The sequence below is a fragment of the Falco cherrug genome, chromosome Z, assembly GCF_023634085.1.
Source record: "Falco cherrug isolate bFalChe1 chromosome Z, bFalChe1.pri, whole genome shotgun sequence".
Lineage (NCBI taxonomy): Eukaryota > Metazoa > Chordata > Aves > Falconiformes > Falconidae > Falco > Falco cherrug.
In genome coordinates, this window is record NC_073720.1 from 74,633,129 (window position 1) to 74,651,601 (window position 18,473).

The 18,473-nt window shown below is 41.6% G+C and overlaps 1 protein-coding gene across 1 annotated transcript in view; it reads left to right on the forward strand.

Annotated features, from left to right (window-relative positions):
* Positions 1–18,171, forward strand: part of SNX30 (sorting nexin family member 30) — a 50,170-nt gene extending 31,999 nt beyond the window's left edge. Inside the window, exons 5-9 of the mRNA XM_027808457.2 lie at positions 46–241; positions 877–1,076; positions 6,086–6,172; positions 10,950–11,102; positions 12,938–18,171. Coding sequence (XP_027664258.2) covers positions 46–241; positions 877–1,076; positions 6,086–6,172; positions 10,950–11,102; positions 12,938–12,997 — 696 coding nt within the window. The 3' untranslated portion in view covers positions 12,998–18,171. The remainder of the gene's footprint in view (positions 1–45; positions 242–876; positions 1,077–6,085; positions 6,173–10,949; positions 11,103–12,937) is intronic.
* The last annotated feature ends 302 nt before the right edge of the window (positions 18,172–18,473 follow it).

Here is an 18,473-nt window from a genome sequence, read left to right on the forward strand (position 1 = left end):
GCATCATGCAAGTGAAATGTTTTTAAACTTTTTTTAACTTCCTAGGATCTTAATGCCTACAAAAAGCAAGGAATGGCATTGCTGTCGAAGGTGGGGGAGTCTGTCAAATACGTCACAGGAGGCTACAAATTAAGAAGTCGGCCACTGGAGTTTGCAGCCATTGGGGAGTATCTAGATACATTCTCTCTAAAGCTTGGTACCATTGATAGAATAGCACAACGGATTATCAAGGAACAGTTGGGTAAGGACACAAGGTGCTCTGTCTCAGTACTTCAGTCTGAGTGCTCTGTATTTTGTTGTGGTTGATAGCATGACCAAGACAACTTGCATCAGTGATTCTGGCCTGTAATGAGCCACATGCAGAGCAAAATCTAATGCCTCTTGCAGATTTAAAATGGGCCCAAAGCCTAACATGGTATTTTATCTTAGCTGAACTCTCAAAAAATTTTTTGAAGTTACTTTTGTTATACCAGTTTTCTTAGTAGCTATTTTTGGACAAACTTCTGGGAGCATCTGTAGATCCCATCTGGAGGAGTACAGCTGAAATTCCTGGACACAGCAAACCTTTACAGACCTGTCTTAGTAGAGCTAACTTTTATATATATTTTTTAAAAAAAGACTTTGGCTACTGCACAGATGGAAGCATCTTTGTATTGGAAGCTTGTAGGAATGGTGAGTTTAGTAGGAAGCAACCTGGACTTGTCACCTGTACAGCCATAGAGACCTGACTGTTAAGCCTTGTGTTGCATTAGAATCTTGACTCTTGGGGAAGTTAATGTTTACTAACTTGGTGCATAGTTTCTCATGTTTAATATTTACATATCCTTGTGCCTTACTTGTACTCTGTTAACCTACTTTACCATGTACCTCTTGCAGAATATTTGGTGGAACTACGAGAATATGGACCTGTTTATTCAACCTGGGGAGGTCTGGAGGTTGAGCTATCGGAGCCACTGGAAGGGGTGTCTGCCTGTATTGGAAACTGCTGCACGGCTCTTGAAGAACTCAGTGAAGACATGACAGAAGACTTCCTGCCTGTGCTTAGGGAATATATATTGTACTCGGAGTCGATGAAGGTAAAGAGAGCCCTGTGGCAGAAGACAGTATTGTATTTATGTGGAATGATGTATCAGTGAGTTCATTATTTCTAACAGCAAGAAGAGTTGATGGTGGGAGAAGGGGTAAGTAAATAATACATTCAGTAGGAGCATATTGCCAAAACAAAACTAGTTATATTTAGTAGTGGGGTACTGCATGGGTAACATTATTTATCTGTTCTGCTTTTCAGTCAAGCTAAGGGATCAGTAATGTATACAAAGTGTTGAAGAGTGCTTCTTAATCAGAGTTGTGGGTGGTACTGTATAGGAGACATTTTTTTGACTGCCTAGAATCTTCTGTTTGAATTGTTAGAAAATCAGTTGTGGCTCAGCTCTTTACTACTCGGTCAGTGTCTGGCCCTGTAGCAAAGATAGTGTTGGCAGCTTCTCTCGCTTGTGGATAGCAGAGTTGGGTGGCAGCTTTCTAGAACGCTGTGTCCAAACCCTGTGTTCTGAGTTGAGAGGCAATTTTCACAAATGTAGCAAGGGGAAATTTTTTTAAGCTAAAAAGCAAGGGTTTCTTCAGCTGAAGAGGTACTTCAGGCAGTTAAACACCACTTACCACAGGGAGAGCAGCATTAAAGACTTTCAGCTAAACTACCTGTTGGCTTGGAGACTGCACTTTGCATTATCTGACAAGAGCCTTTTAGAATGGGGCTGTCTGCAAGCCAACAGGTCTTCTAGTTGCAAGTCTTTAATGCTGCTCTCCCTGTGGTAAGTGGTGTTTAACTGCCTGAAGTACCTCTTAAGCTAAAAGGCAAAGGTTTCTTCAGCTGAACTTTTAGAGTGACTTGACTTTCTAGTGCCCTAAATGAGTTGCTTTTCCTGTCAGTTATTCTGTGATAATGGACTGAATATACTCATTGTGTTGGTGCTTTGGAGTTGGTTAGATCTAGAAGCCAAGCTTGCAAAGTAGCAGTTAAAAGCAAATAATTATTGCTTGAGTACAGATAGATGTTGCATTCAATATTCTTACAAACCTCAGTCCATGGAAAAATATGACGTCCAGGTTAGACATCTCATTAGTTTTAGTCCCTAAAAATCAAGAATAAAACCTATTGCTAGCCAAGACAGACTGTTCCTGTTTTCCTTCCTTCCCAGTTGCCAAAACTGAAATCTCTCGGGTCATACTGTCATAGTTCTAAGCACCATGCAGCGGTTTATCCACTCCCCCCTCACCCAGAGGCATGGGGAGGAGAATCAGAAAGGAATGTAAAACTCAAGGGTTGAGATAAAAACAATTTAATAATTGAAATAAAACCAGATGAACAATAATAGTAATAATATCAGTTATAATGAAAAGGAAGGCAAAGGGGAGAGGAATGAAAAGAAAGCAAGTGATGCACAGTACAACTGCTCACCACCCACTGATTGATGTCCAGCCAATCCCTGAGCAACAATTGCAGCCCCAGATAACACCCCCAGTTCATATACCAAGGATGATGTCCCATGGTATGGAATATCCCTTTGGCTGGTTCAGGTCACCTGCCCTGGCTGTGTCCCCTCCCAGTTTGCTGTGCCCCTCCAGCCCTCTTGCTGGCAGGGCCTGAGAAACTGAGGAGTCAGTGACTTAGTATTGACATCACCCAGCAACAACCAAACCATCAGTGTGTTATCAACATTGTTCTCACACCAAATCCAAAGCAAGCGCTGTACCAGCTACTAAGAAAAAAAATTAACTCTATCCCAGCTGAAACCAGCACACATACAAAGTGTAGTTTTCTTAGGCTAGAAAATACCAGACTGTTGCTATTTCAGCAGCAAACAGCTACGTAAGTATCTTCCCAGACTTCATAAATCAAAGCAAGTAACTCTAAAGGAGGCCACTCGTGGAGTGCAGGAGGCTTTCTGCTGAAAGGGCCCTCGTCACTAGTAGTGCAGTCCTATTCGTCAGCTGCTAGGAAGCCTGTTTGTGAAATTGAAGTCTGTTTCTGTTTTCAGAACAAAGCTTTTAGACAGGTTACTTGATGGAAGGTAAGTTTTTAGGTACTAGGAGTTCAGTGCAACCCGGATAGCTTTCTCCTCTGCACACTGTACCCCAGGTATAGGTGTGGGAACTTGATTTGTAGAGCAGTCTCTAGCTGGGTGAACGTCCCTCAGAGTAAAGAACTGCTGGGTTATGTTCACTGTTTTAGAGGTGAATGTTCACTTTAGTGTCTTCAGGGGCACTGTGGTACCTGAGGGAGCCAGCCTGGAGAAACTGCGCTTATGGAGGCAAACCATAAGAAATACCACACAAAAGGTGGTATTTTTGGTTCAAACAAATACTGGCTGACTGCAGGCTAGGCCCTGTCTCTGGATTAATTTGAAAGACTTGCACAGGTGAGGAGAGACAGGCATTGTGGCCTTGAGTTAAAATGCATGCTGGTAGTGCCTAGGAGAGGCCTTGTCTAAAACACAAGCCATGTATGAGATGGCCAGGTGACATCTTGCATCAGATGATGCAGTCCCCAGCTGTGTGCTTGGACATTACTTTTAATGCATATTTAAAGCAAGCACCATATGAATAGCCAACTGTCTCTCTAAAGGCATGCAGTAAATAAGGACCATCTTGTGAGGTCTAGTCATAGCAGGAAGCTATGTGGTGTGCAGATGGTATAGGATTGCAATCTAAGAGAGGAGAAGGACCTGCTTCACTGAAAACAAGCCAAGCCTTGCTTGTACAGGGACTAGCGGTTTAGTTCTGTCCCCAGATAACCGAGATGTGGTGTGTGAGTTTTTGCTGTTTGGTGTTGGTTTCTTCCAACTTTTTTTTAATTCTTAATTTTTTTTTCCTCTAAGTGAGGCCTTAAGTAGCAGAAGTGTTGCATGTGCTGTGGTAAGTCCAGTGATACTTGGTACAGAGCTTTTCAGAGAGACTGCTAAAGCATTAATGCATTGGTCTAGAACTTGGAAGGGATTGTCTACAGGTGCCAGAGGAAACACTTCCTTTCACATATGGGAGAATTGAAAGGGAAGGAAATATTTTTCTTGTAGCTATAATAAATATTTAGTATTATATTATATATATTTACATATTAATAATATATAAAATATTTATAACTGTATATTTATGTCTAAACAACTATACATATTTAGTATTATATTAGTATAATACATATTTATGAATACATACTTATTAATAGCTGACCTGTATTATGTATTATAAATGGATGCTTAAAGCTGTATTCAGAAGCATGTTGTAAATGGTCCACAGTGGGTGGACTTGAGCACTTAAGGAGAAATAAGATACGCGCCCTTTGAATCCAGTCTGCCAATACCTGTTAATCATTGGCTATTCCTGGCACAGATCCAGTTTACGGGGCTAATCCGGGCTCCTAGAGGCTGAGTGTAATTGCTGGAGGCAGTTGTTGTTCTGAGAAGTTTCAGTTGACTGAAGTTCAAGACACAGTACAAAGTAGAAATACCTGTTAAATCTCTCAGACTTTTGTTGCACTGGGTAACCTCCATCACTTAAGGGCTATTCTACATAGTTGCTTAGATTGCAAAAGGAATGGGAGTACTGTGGTTTTCCAAGTGAGCATGGCCAATGACATGCTTGCTTACATTCCTTTGGGGACAAAAGGGAGGGTTAAGCTGCTGAAATTGAGTTTTTCAGTCTTGCTCCTTTTTTTTTTTTTTTTTGCCTAATCCAATAGCAGCTTTGTGGGTGGGGTGCCATTCCCATTTATCATGGACTGAGGTTGTAAGAATATTGATTGCAACATCTCCTATCTGTACTCAAGCAGCTGCACTGGTGACTTTCCCTTGGTTTAAGAGGGAGGAGGGGGGGACGTGATGATTAGTAGATACAGGGTTTGTACATGTTTAATTAGGAAACAGATTGTGGCTCAACTGACTCTTAAGAGCTCTGAGAACTACTGTTTTTAATCAGGTGTTTCTGTAGGCAGCAGTGCATATGATGTAGTCCTGCTTTACTAGCTTTTGAAGCTGTTAATGACTAGTTACCTCCTTTTGACTTAGTGGGGCAATTTCTTCTGGGTAGCAGAAGGGAAGACAAAGCATAAACTGGTCAAATTGGCTGCAAGAGAAGTTCAGATTTACAGATGCCTCAGCAGTGAGTGTTGGCTGACTTCCCTCTGAGCATTTTTAAGAATAACTTTGCATCAACTAAATTATAAAAAATTACTAGTTGCTTCCTTGTGAAGACTGAAGAATTGAGTTGCTTGCTCTTGCAGACAGAACTGCATGTTTTTTAGTAATACGTTCTTAGAGAGGCTAATTTCTGTGGTTGTTTTTAAATTGTAAGACTGTAGTGTAACCTTAGTGGAGATCTTGTCTTGTGGATGTAGTACAAGATAAAGGTAGCATCTTTTGTTCTCTATTCTGGGAATACTCTCAATAAAATGTTTACTGCTTTTGAAACTCACCCAGGTAGTTCAGTGCTTTTCATGTCAATTGTGCTTTTCATAATTTCCTTTTTTAATTAAACCAATAACCAAACCCCTGCAACTGATCCAAAAAAAAAAGCTTACTTTTGTTCTGACATGAGAATGTAAACAGCTTGCTGTAAAGGACTTTGAGGAGCCTTTATAAGTGAAAAGGGACATGTAATACCTTCTGTGGTGGCTTCTCTGTCTCTGAGCCCACACTGTTGCCTGGCTGCTGCTTGAGGACATTAAAAGCCTTGTAACAGTCCTTGACAGCTTTGGTGCTTTTGTTTGTATCCTTTTCATGCTAATAATAGGTCAATGGATGAATTGAATTTACTTAGGGTTATACTCATGGTTACATGACAGCTTCTATCTTGCATGCCTCCAGTTTGTCCATAAGTTGAATTATATCTGGCACTGCCAGTTGCTGGAGACAAGTGCTCCTCGTTTTTGAAAGCTGCTCCCTAAAGACTGTAAAACAGGACAAAGTAAGTCTGACAGTCTGACTTTGGACTAAACTAGCACTTGAGCTGTATCACTTTGCAGTTTCTTGCAGGCTGGGAAGGGAATGAACAAGAGGGTCCCTCTCACAACTGTCCTTTCTCTTGCCCACAGAATGTGTTGAAGAAGAGAGACCAAGTTCAAGCAGAGTATGAAGCAAAACTGGAAGCAGTAGCCTTGAAAAAAGAAGACCGTCCAAAGGTTAGCACAAGCTGTTTTATAGAGTAGTTTCAAATGCTTATATTACTTCCTGAGAAGAATGGAGGAACAGAACTTGCTTTGTCTGGGTCTGGCAGCTGCTTTGCAGTATAAGCAGTTCTGGCAGAAGCTTCTTGTTGGCAAGCTGGTATGAAATAGAGGCCTAGGTATGAACATATATAACCTGTCTAGCAACTTCTGAATAGTGGGAGATTAGTAATACAGAGCAGGATGGCTCTGACCTATGTAAAAGTCAGCCAGCAGTCAGCTGGAGTGTTTAGTGACACAGACTAAAGCAGTGGTAGAACAGCCCCTGGTGGTTTAGCCGTATGTCAACTAGCTGAGTTAAGGTCCTAACCCTGGCATTGGAGAACTGTGTTGTGGGACACCTGTTTGACTCTGGAAGACTCCATATTTTGCCCCTTCTGCTAGAGAGCTCTTCCTGTGTGATGCTGAACAGACACAGCAGGTGTTACCGGGTGACAGGTTTTGGGTGGACCTTATGCAGAAGCAAAGCTGCAAACTGGTGTGCTTACACTGCCACCTGCTTTCTGCATGAAACAATGTGCAGGAGCCCTATCTTAAATCACTGCGACTTTGACCAACGATGACAACAGGTTTTGTTCCCTTCCGCCGCTGGGTTTCATTTTTGTTCTTCTTAGTCTCTGTGTTAACACTGGAGAGTCATCCATTAGTTATTAGGAGTACTGTACAATAATCTTACAGGAGGTTTCCATAATGCCTTTAATCTAAGAAGCTGAAGAGGATCAGAGCATAGAAATGAAAACTATTATTCTAGTATTTTTCTGATCTTGTGTCTGTCATGGACTCTACAGATAGTGGTGTATTGGGTATCTTGTGGTGCTCTGGTATTTTGGTCTTCTGCCTGCTACGCTGCTGGCTGGTGTGGTACGTACTCTTACTTCCTCAGTGTAGCTTTGTATAAGCAGGTATTCTAAAAAGTTTTGTACAGGATGGAGGGAACTGTATGTCACATATCTAGTAAGCCAGTTGAAGGTTTCAGGCATTTGCCTTTATAAAGATGTTGATGCAGTGGAACTGCTGAACTTTGCTAATGTCTTGCCTACTAAAAGGCTTCTGCATCTTACTTTTCAGTGGGATTATTATGTAAAGCACAGCACTTAAATAGCTGTCTTAAAATTTTTTGAATACTTAACATCTCTCCGGAGTGTAAGCATATGTTTTGGCAATTTCTTGTACCTTTTTTCTAATGTAAGTCTTTTGCATTGTTTACAAAATGAAGTTGTGCAAACTAATCTAACTCCTTGCATGTTCATAAAATACTAGCTTGCAGTTTTCAGATCCTTTCTGCCTGGAGGGAGTGTCCTCATCTGTAAGAGCTGGTAGCTTGGAGCTATGACTAGCAGCATACCTTGCCTCCATGAGGTCTGCTGGCTGACTTGCTGGAAACTAAAAGCAGACAGAGGGGTCATGAGCTGGGTTGTGCAGTGAATGGCATATATGTTCTTTTTAGCATATTTAGCTGATATGACAGAAATTATGTAGAGACCAAACAAAACCTTAGGGGAAAAGAGAGCCTACTACAAAACGAGGGGCTGTCGTTAATATCTTCCACTGGAGGGCATTCTGGGACTTGCTGTACACATGAAGCCAATCTGATTACAAAGTTCTGTTGGTGCCGTTAGGCCATTCTTATGTTGAGATGATCAGCTCAGAACTATGGCTGGGCGGCCAAAACCATAAAATGTAGTGGTTTTTAGCACTAACATAACAGTATTAATGTGGAGCCTCCAGCCTTTCTGTTTCTAGTGAGTACAGTGGTGAAGCCCTTTACCCATTCTGGACCCACACTGGAGCTGGTTTTGCCACAGTCCAACCTATGTAGTAAAGTACAGGCAGTTTCCTTATGGTGAGATTAACATCTCTGACCTAATTTATTCTGTTTGCCTCAAGGCTTTGCAGTGTCATGATCTACAGGTACAGTAAATATGGCAGGACAGAACTTGAAGTTGAAGGTGACCAGGTGTATTTACAGGGGAAAAAAGACTTGTAACAGTACATCTTTCTGGAGAACTAGAAAGGTAGAAATATCATATACAGAGATTAGTTGCTTAATAAATGCTGGATTTGTTGTGCTTCAGGATCATTTGTTACATGGTAATGGTGTGGTATTGCGGACATGGTTATGCTGCAAGTGATGCCATCTGCATTTGACCACATTAAATTCTAGATGTGAGGTATACGTAGACTCTGGTTTCTTTGAGAACTATGAAGAGGAACAGATGTAGGTGTAGAACTTTGTATCATAGAATGAGATGACCAGACTCCTGAATATCCAATTTTATGCTCAGTTCTTGTCTGCATGTACATCTTCTCCGTTTGAGCTGCTAAAGTTGTGATGGGCCTTTCCAGAGTGGTGGAGTTTGGGCCAGTTGTCACTTGGTTTGGGAGTTTGGGTTTTTTTGAGCTATACAAGTAGCTGAGAGCAGCCATCAGTGAGAAAGCAGCAACTTCCCCCAAAGTCCAGTCTTCCTCCTCAGTTCCTAGTTGCTAGCTAATATTCAGTATCTCCACTGGTAAAAGCAGATGAAGGCATTAGCATTGAGGTTTCAACTTATGTCCAGATTTGATGTTAGAACTATAACATCTCTTTTTCATTAACCTTACAGTAGATATAAAGTGCTTAAAAGCTGTTCATTAACTGAAAATTGTTTCAGCTCCAGAGTTGCAACTTCTGTTCTGGGAAGCTTCCAGTTTTGGAAGGAAAGGTATTTTCACTCCCCAATAGGAGTGGTGCATGTGCAGACACTGCCTTCATGATGCCTGTGGGAACTTTAGTTGTAGTTCAGTGGTGTTGTTCCTTAATTAGAGCATATGTGACCCATTTGCTGACCACTGGCGTGTCCCTCTAGCTCTAAACTTGTACAGCCCTCTCACCCTGACCTGCAGGAGAGCAGGCTGTGAGAAAGAACAGATTTTTCTTTTTCTGTAGCTTCATTGTGGTTTCAGATCCTGGCAGAAGCAGCAGGAAGCTGGTGAGTGGTTAGAAACTAACTTAATTGGACTGGGAAATCTTATGTGGTTTTGCTTCCCTTGTGACTTGTGACTCTCTCTTGATAGCTTAGCCTTTTCCATTAAGATAGCAGAGTACTTACAAATATGACAGAAGGCATTCTTGCTTTGAGGGGACCATCTTTTAAACCTTCCAGCTAGTGGCTTGGTAGTTAATCTCAAGTGTATGAGAGAACTTCATGTCTGCAGCTGTAGCAGATCTATAGCCAGAAGCGTAGTGCTCAGAGGGTGGGGGAAGTGTGTAGGTACTGAATCCCCAAGCTGCCTGTAGTGTAAATCCAGTTGTGCAAATAAAGGGGTACTCAAATGCTCTAAGTATGAAGAAGGTGCTTCCTATGTCTCAAACAGCTTTATTGGAGAACAGATGTACAATCTCTTCTGAGTCTATGCAATACTGCAGTGATCAGCTCTAACCCACATCCTGGAGAAGACTCAGTCTATATGTTTCTGCCTAAATAGTGTACCTTGCCAGACTGCAAGGTAGTAGCACACCTCTAGCTTCCTCTATTGTTACCCATGAAAAGCTCCTTACAGAGTCTGTTCATCCTCTTCCTTCCTTCATGCCCTTCAAAGAAAAAGGGAATTTCTTGAAAGTATCAAGTATGAGAGGGGCCACAAACTTCTATTACTTCTTCTACCACAAACTTCTGTAAATGTTCTTCATTCTGCCTTTTCCCTTTGTGCAAATCACAGCTTCCAGAGTGGAAGTTAATTTCTCATATTGGTGCTAGAGCTCAGCTAGACCTCTTTTGAGGTCATGGGCTTTAGTCTGCATGTCCTTACAGGCTTCCTGTCTGTATGGACCATGCAACACAAGAAGGGAGATAAAAGTGTTCATGCCTTTCCTGCTTGAAGAAACATTTGTAAATTGTTCCTGTAGTTGCCTGGTAGTATACATGATGTTAGTTAAAACATAAGCAAAGAACACTAACTTCTTTGGCCTAAAGTGCATCTACCTTGGTTTGGTGACTACTGTCATAATCTGTTTAAATCTCTACCTAGACTTGGAATATGCTGTCCTGCAACTCTTCTCCCATTGCTTATGTGTGATTGTGTCCAGTGTTGGGCCCAAAGGCTCATGAGTCCATCTGCAGCAGTGATCATCAGTACTTTGCACTTACCTTTTTTTCAGGCAGCCTGTAAGGTTAGAAGTAGAAGCTAGAAACTAGAGGCTTATGGATTTTATTCTGCAGCTGTAGCTGATCACTGCTGTTTGTATACTACGGTCAAGAGAATCCTGAGGTCTCTTATCCAGCTCTTTGACAAACCTAAATGTTTGTTTCATACACACTAGTGTGAAATGGGAAATGCCTAGTGCAACTGTTAGTCGGAAGAAGGAGAGAAAGCTTGTTCTGGCGCTATAACCAAGCTGCTCAGTTTGAGAACTAAGAACTGAGCCTGGGCACCCAGCACTTACACCAAATGGTTTTCCTCTTCATGTGCCTTCAGCAAGCGCTTCCTCAGTCTGCCTCTGTATCTGGTGTGGAGACGGACAAGCACAACTACCCACTGCCTTAAACAGCAGAGAACAAACTAAGCAGTCCTGCCTCATCACTAATACAGAATTGGGGCTTTTCTCCATATGGCCATAACTGAGTTTATTCAGGGTAGCTACTGGACTGTTAATTTGCCCTTTCCTCTGTAGCTTTGCTCAGTGAGCTTGAAGTTAAATTCATCAGTCTTGCATTCTCAGTGACAGTTTAAATTTTCATTTCTTTTGCTGCAGGTACCCACAGATGTTGAGACATGTCAAGACCGAGTAGAATGTTTCAATGCTGACTTGAAAGCAGATATGGAGAGATGGCAGAACAACAAAAGACAAGACTTTAGGCAGCTACTCATGGGGATGGCAGATAAAAACATCCAGTACTACGAGAAGGTACGTGGCGCTGCTGGAGCATTGACAGGAAAAAAAAAAATAGTCTGTTTTCCTCTGAGGTGGTGATAACTCTTCAGGAAAGCTTCACACTGTCCTGAAGGAAAGAGTCTTGGGCATCTAAATCAGTTCTCTAGTGCTGTGGAGGCTGCTGTTTGTCAGCAACTTGGTGTAATCTATTGAGTTGCTAGTCACGCTCAAGTGATCTGCATGAGACTAGTAGTCTTTTGCAAGGCAGCCCTGGGACAACATTTCATCCTGGGTGCTTGTCTGTCTTGCATTCTTGAATTGAACAAGCAACTGAGCAGCAGTAGTGGCAGTGAAAGACCAAAATGGCATGTTCTACGGATTCAACTAGACTAGAAAAATCTTGACTCTGCCTTTTGTAAACCAAACTACATGAGTTATTGTACATAAATGGATCCATATATAGATTACACTGTTACACATAAATTAGTCTAATCTCTGTCCCTTTGTGCGTAGTTCTGTCCTTTGTATGCTGGTCTTGGAAATACCTAGTCATGTTCCTCTGCCCTTTTTCAGCTGGTGCATTTTTACCTGAGATTCAGTGTCAGACTTTGGGTGAAATAATTTGACATTTAACTGTGTATGCTGCCAGCCTAGTTTTGCTTCATGCTAGGACAGTGCTGCCCAATGCAGTGCTTGATATATTAAACACTAATAGGCTTATGCATGGTGGCATACTCCCATCCTCTTACCTGTTGTATTTTTTCCACATCTACTTTACAAACTTCTTCCTGTGCTAGGTTACCTCTCTATGCAATGTTAATATGCACTTTCTTTGCCCCTTCAAATGTCTGTCTAGTCACACAGAACTTTCTTCACCCTGATGTCCTCTTCTGAGGCTGCTGTGGACGTGTGTGGGGATATAAAAGACTCCACTGAACGTCCAGCAGTGCCTCTGCAATTGATGGTTAAATCTGTACATCTGGCTCTGCTCTTAGTTGCAGCAAGGAAGCTTTTTGGTAGGGAAGTGTCTTAACAGCTTCAGCACACACAACTAGAAATACTCCATTCACCTGCAGTACAGTGAGCAAGATTAGAATGAATATGGTTGACAACAGTGACTTGTGGATATAAGATCTGGAGATGTTTGCCCATTCTGAATTTGATTTTGTGTTTCTAATATGTATTCCAGTCTGTATTTGTCCAGTTTTATTTCTGGACTGTACACGGTTGGAGGACAGTAATTATACTTACTCCAGTCCTTGTGCTGTGTATACATGTCTGGGGAGATGACTCCAAAGCCAGTAGTGACTTTCTCGAATCTAGACTCTGCATTTATTTTACTGTACCAGGCTCTACCAGTTCATCATGTCCCCGAGATGTACTAGAGTGCACTGTGTCTCTGAACTGATTTCCCTAAATGCAAGGGATTTTTCAAGTAAGTTAGCTGGAGGTAGCCTATGATAGCTGTTATGTCCATATCAGCCCTCCTCAGCAGTTATACCACAAAGATGTGAATTTCTACTAGAAACAGTTTGTCTGCTTAGCTGAAAGCTGTGGTGTTCTTCAGCTTAGAAGAATCTAGTTTGATATTTGAAAATCCTGGGTATTCTAATGATCTTTAATTGCTTGGGCCAGCTGGATGAGTTTGGAAAGCTTTAATTTGTTTTCCTTGTTTGGAAATGGTAGCTATTCTTTCTGAACACTTTCTTGCTGTTTGAGTTTCCAGTATTTTTCCCCCTTCTGTAATAATCTATAAAGACCTAGCTAGCCTTTCTTGAACTTGCGTTCTGTTGGTCTGGAAAGGTTGGCCAAAAGTTACAAGAACTAAGATACAATCCGTTGTTTAAAATGTTTGTTTCTTTCTTCAGTGCCTTACAGCGTGGGAGTCAATTATACCACTATTGCAAGACAAGCCAGAGACCAAATAAGACGTACATTCATGGACAGCCTAGTGCTTCTGTGCTCAGTACCACCAGACATACTGGAACTGTATGAAGGACTCCTTTTGTCAAGTTAACTGAAATGCCAGCTGCACTTAGGCTGGAACAGATGCTCTGAAAACTATTTGAATTTTTCCTCACTTTCTGTGTTTAAATTGGGGTATGTTTCATCTTTTTCAGTTATCTTGAATGGTTCCTTCTTTATCCTATGGAGTGATTGGGGGTTCGTAGTGGAAGTGCACGGGGATCTTGATAAAACTTACCTCTTTAGCCTGGAAGGAACTGATGAGTGGAACACTAAAAAGATGAAAATAAAACTCTACTGCAAGGTGCCAAATGACATCTTTACCATTCTGTTTTGTTTGCTTTAAAAATAAAAGATAATTATTCCTATGATACAGTACTCCCTAACCAATCCTTATCCCTTTTTTTGGATGGGCAGGGAAAGGCTGGAAACAAATATTTTCTGTTTTACAACCACCCATATGCTCCCACCAAATAAAATGGTTTCTGGAGACTTTCTGTGTGGGAGTTGGGCTGGTCCCAGGCAGAACACAGCAACATGACCTGCAGGGAGCCTGTGATGCAAGCATGAACTGTGGTTTTTGTGAGTGTGGCATGCTGTTGGTTCATACTGAGTATCCTTGTTTACCTTGGTGATTATAAAGTAATGTCAGTTGACTGAAGCGTATTTGTGACTGACGTGGGGATCAAAATATGGGCCTAGCTGCAGGAGTGAGTTGAACAGCAGCCTTTCAGGGTGCATGGGAACGGTGGAAGCAAGTACAAGTCTTTAGTGTAGTTTTTTCCTAAAGCTAGCTCTGGAAATTGCGTAGTAGAATTCTCTTGGTCTATGCTTTAAATGCTTTTTGGGATTTTTTTTTTCTGAACTAGAGCCACTTTAGGCTTGGTCACTTAAGGTGCTTGTTGTAGTAAAGGTGGAACTCTGCTTTCTCTCCCCATGTTTTTTTTTTGCAGCAGCCGACAGCCAAAGTGTGTCAAACGCTTGCATCCACCAAGCACCATTGTGTGTGAAACTTGCCTTAAATAGGTTGGTGGGGGTAGATTGGTACCCTGTTAGATACAGAGTTCACACCTGTCCCTACTGAATCACGTGGCAAGTCTTTTAAGACTACTTCTGGTACAGATCTATTTTCTCAGTAGTTCTTGCTGGTCTTTAGAAATGTAACTGCTGTTGCAAGTCCCTTTTTTCCCTTTCTCTTGCAGTCCAACCTCAAGTATTGGTGTTAATGGCCTTAGGAATGCTGCTTAGGATTCCCTGGGTCCCAGAGTCTTGATTTAACAGCATGCAGATAAATTCTTTTAACCATCCTAAGTGAGGGGGATTGGGGCTAATATCAGTGTAATATTGGGATCTGAGGGAATAAATAACTCTGAGCACTTACTGCTAAACTTGAATGACTACTTGATTTCTGGCAACTTTCTTGCAAAAAATATGGGCAGCTTTTGTCTTCTCCTTGACAGCCTACAGATACCAGTCTGGTTTGGATTTCGTCCCTTCGTAAACCCCAAGTACACCTGAAGCCCCCTTATTCAGCTTGGTGGCTTTATAACAACTTTCAAGATGAGTTATTGCAGCAATGTGGCAGCTGTCAGGCTAATGAAACAATGCTCTCTGGCTACAAAAGTCAAGTTTAAGGCATTTTTAAAAGGTCTTCCTTTTTGACTCAGCCTCCACTGAAGCTCTGTGGTTCTAAACAAACTATGCTTTTTGGTTTAAGCTCATAGTTTGCCAATACACACTGACGTGGTGTAAATGAGAACTCTGCTTTAAGTTGCTGTTAGGTCCAGAATGACAAACTACTGTTATGAAAAGGAAGCGCTTAAGGGGATCATCTTGAAGCAGTAACCATGTGTTTTCCTCAGTCTTTCCCTTCTAAAATAAGCACTTGCCTACCATTTAACAGTCTGACCTTCATGGTTACAGTCTTTCCAGTTTCCCACAAACTGAGATCAACATGCTTTTTTTTGAGCTGGTTCCTGTGTAGTAAGTGGAATTTTGTCATTGACTCTGTAACATCACTGGGAGCCAAGCAAAATGTAATTTGAACTAATATGTAGACAGTCTACCTATTTTTTTATAAGGTAAAAGTGAAAGATGAGTAGAAAGGGTGGTGGGTTTTTTTCCCTACAGCTGAGTAGGTTTCATGTAATGCCTTACACACATTTTTTATGTCAGACTGAAGTGTGGGTATTTGTTCTGGGGGATTTAGGAACTGACATCACAGATGTTCATGAGAAACATAAAAGGCAATGGAAAGTATCAAGTGAAATTCAAATCAACATGTAACGGTTGAGGCTGGAGCTGCTGGAGATTAGCTTAAATTTTCTTTAATCTGATGCCACTGAATCTGTGGCATGGTTCTTATGCTTTGGATGAGGACTAGTTTTTTTAATTTTGGGTAAATCCCTTTCTGGCTAAGCTGTTGGAAGTCAGGCATGCTTTGCACCTCCCTGTTGGAGTTATGTGGCTCTGTGGCACCTGCAAGTTGATTTGGAGTGGTTGGAATGTGCACCTTGGGTTGTGGCCACCAGTAGGATTTCTTACGTGATCTGGAACACTAAAACCTTTTAAGCCCCTACAAAGGAACGAAAACTTAACATTCAGAAGAGGAGTCCTCTGCAAGAATTGGTGCTGTATAAGAAGGGTGTTTAGTGATGGGTCTCCCAGCTCCGATGGCCTGCGGAGGAGTCTCTTTTTATAAAGAGCTGCTGTAAATCACTAGGTAACTGTGGGAGAGGCTGTGAGGTGTGGGGAGGATCTTAACTGTGAGGTTTGGGGCAGCAATGCCCAACAGGAGAACTACAAAATAGTGGGAAACTCCTGTAAGATGTAGTGACACTTAAAGAGTGTACTTAATTGCTGCTAGTGGGAGGTTGAAATATGAACGGTTAGTGAAACTCCTGATATGTTATCCTGTAATTCTTACAGAATAGGAGTCTCTCCTTTGGATGGCCCAAACCTTGTATGTGGAAAGTAAAAAGGTGTTGGTGAAGTGAAGCAGGAGTAGTGTGGGAATCTCATCTCTGAATAACTTCTTGATTGTTCCATCACTTAAGGTCACTGTCTACACATGCACTAAAATGATGTCAAAAGTCATTAGCTGCACTTTCTATGAGCCTATGTAACATGTGGGTCCTTCAACAGTCCTTAAATTAGCTGAATTTTCCTTGTAATCCATAGCCGGACCAAGTTCCCTCTCAGGATTCACTGCTGTCCTGGTTACTTCTGTGTGATTTCTGGGATGGTTTTTTTTTCTCTGAACTGGCACCAGCACAATAAAGAAGCACTGAGATCTTGTTTTCATGCTCAGTAATGAACTGTGCATTGTTCATACCTTATCTTTACCAGGTTCTGACTCTTGCAATAAACACAGATGTTGAAACAATTATTTCAGGTATCTATTGAAAAATGAAAATTTAATAGGTGCAGCCCTAAAGACACGAACTTTTTTGAGTTGTATTGAATTAACTGTATTCTTCACTGGAGTCTACTTGGAGTTTTGTCGCACTGACATGTGCGGAGGATGGAGTGGTGGGTTAAGCAGTAGAAAGAAACATCTGCAAAGCATGAGTTGCAGAGATGTTTCTGCTGGAGGTACTGTGAGGTAGCCTTGCAGCAGTGGCTCTGCATAACCTCTTTGTGATGCATATTGCTTCAGGCGTTGGTCCTGCAGATGACAAGGTACAAAACAATTCCCTCCCAACCCACCAGGGTCTGTTCAGTGTTTTAACAGGAGCCGTGTTTTTGTTAAAACTTGCACAATTTAGCTTGAGTGTGATTAACATTGCAGACTGTTTAAAATCCTGGTGCTGATAACCACTGAGCAAAATTGCATAGACTAAACTAGCTCACTAGATGTTCAGCCTTCTTAAATTCTGAAGGTAGAACAGTCTTTCTGTTGATATGTTAACTTATACTACAACAACCAATAAACAGGGAAAAGGGGATCTTTTTTTAAGGTAGGGGAGTTGCTACCACTTCCCAGATTTATTTTTTTTTTTGTAATTTGAAACTGGGGATCACAGGAATAAACTTGCCTTTTGGCAGTGTGAATGTTGCATTTTAAACTTTCTGGGAGTGCTTTTGAACCAATTTTACAGAATAAAATGGTAATGCTTAATTCTGTGCTTAGCACTTTGAAGTATTGCTGGGTATCTGACTTTTACAAAGTACTCCGTAATGAGCTGGGCTGGTTTTTAAGGTTGTGTGGCTAAGGCACAGTACTTGTGCAGAAAATAATGTGCTTCCCAAAAAGGCATAAGTAGATCACCTGTGTGTAAGTGGCATGCTAAAACGTTAAAGGGTAGTCACTGTCCTAGACTACTTTGAAGGCCTTAGTATTCTATGCTTTGCAGCTAAACCCATTTCCTTAACTCTGCTGCTGAGATATGTATCCATACCGTCAGATCAAGCAGCAAGGGTTGGGGCCGGTGCCACATTCCCACAGCACAGGAGGGCAGACAGCAGAGGGACAGTCTCATGGTAGCAAACAGTCAAAGGGCTTTTGTCTTTAGTATATGAAAATAAAGCAGCACCGTCCTTGTTCTCTTTTGCTCTGTGCCTGCATCCCTCTGTCCCTCCTTAAGGTTTGGAGAGTTGGGCCGTGCAGGAGGTAAACTGGCTGTGAGTGGAGGTGGATCTCATCCCCCCTCCTTGTGAAGGTGTCAGTACTGGGGACCAAAATGATGCTGGCTCATTGCCCAGTCTCCTCTGCTTTCAACCTCTTCAAACCCACTCACAGGATCTAGTCACTGTTCATGCCATTAAAAACCAAAATGAAAGCTGTGAAAAGACTTGTCTGTGTGAATTAGCTAGTAAACAATTGAAAAATAGGAAGGAGGCTTTTGTTTCCTGCATTTGACCAAATCTGGCAACTGTGCTCTTGTTCAGACTCGCAGACTAGGAAGTGTTGTCTTGCCTTCTGGTGCTGGCATGTTTCTATACTCTTTCATGTATCTCTGTATAAATATACTTTGTGTGTTTACTATGGAACTAGTATTGATGGACAAAAACACTTTGAGGTAAAACTGTTTGTAATTCTCTATTAGTGTGTACATTTTTTTAAGATGCGCCATTTGTTTACCTCAATTAATTTAATGGAATGGACCAATAAATGTATTAAATGACGACTCCTTTACCTAGAATATAAAGTTTCATTTTTTTTTGCAGCCTTTGCCGTTGAAATGTGTGCACTCATTTTGTTGGGCAGCTCATCATACTGCAGAAATACTTCTCCCTTAAGATTTTGTTCCACTGCTGATTTAATTAAAAAGTAATCTGTTGCTGTAGTACATCTGGTGTTACTCAAAAGTGAAGCCTGGAGCTGAGGAGAGATTGGGGGGGTGGGAGGGGTGGGAGCAGGCCAGTGAAGGAAACGGGTGATAAGGGTGGCAGCAACTTCCTCAGAATAAAGGGTTGCCGAGTGAGCAATCAGCCTCT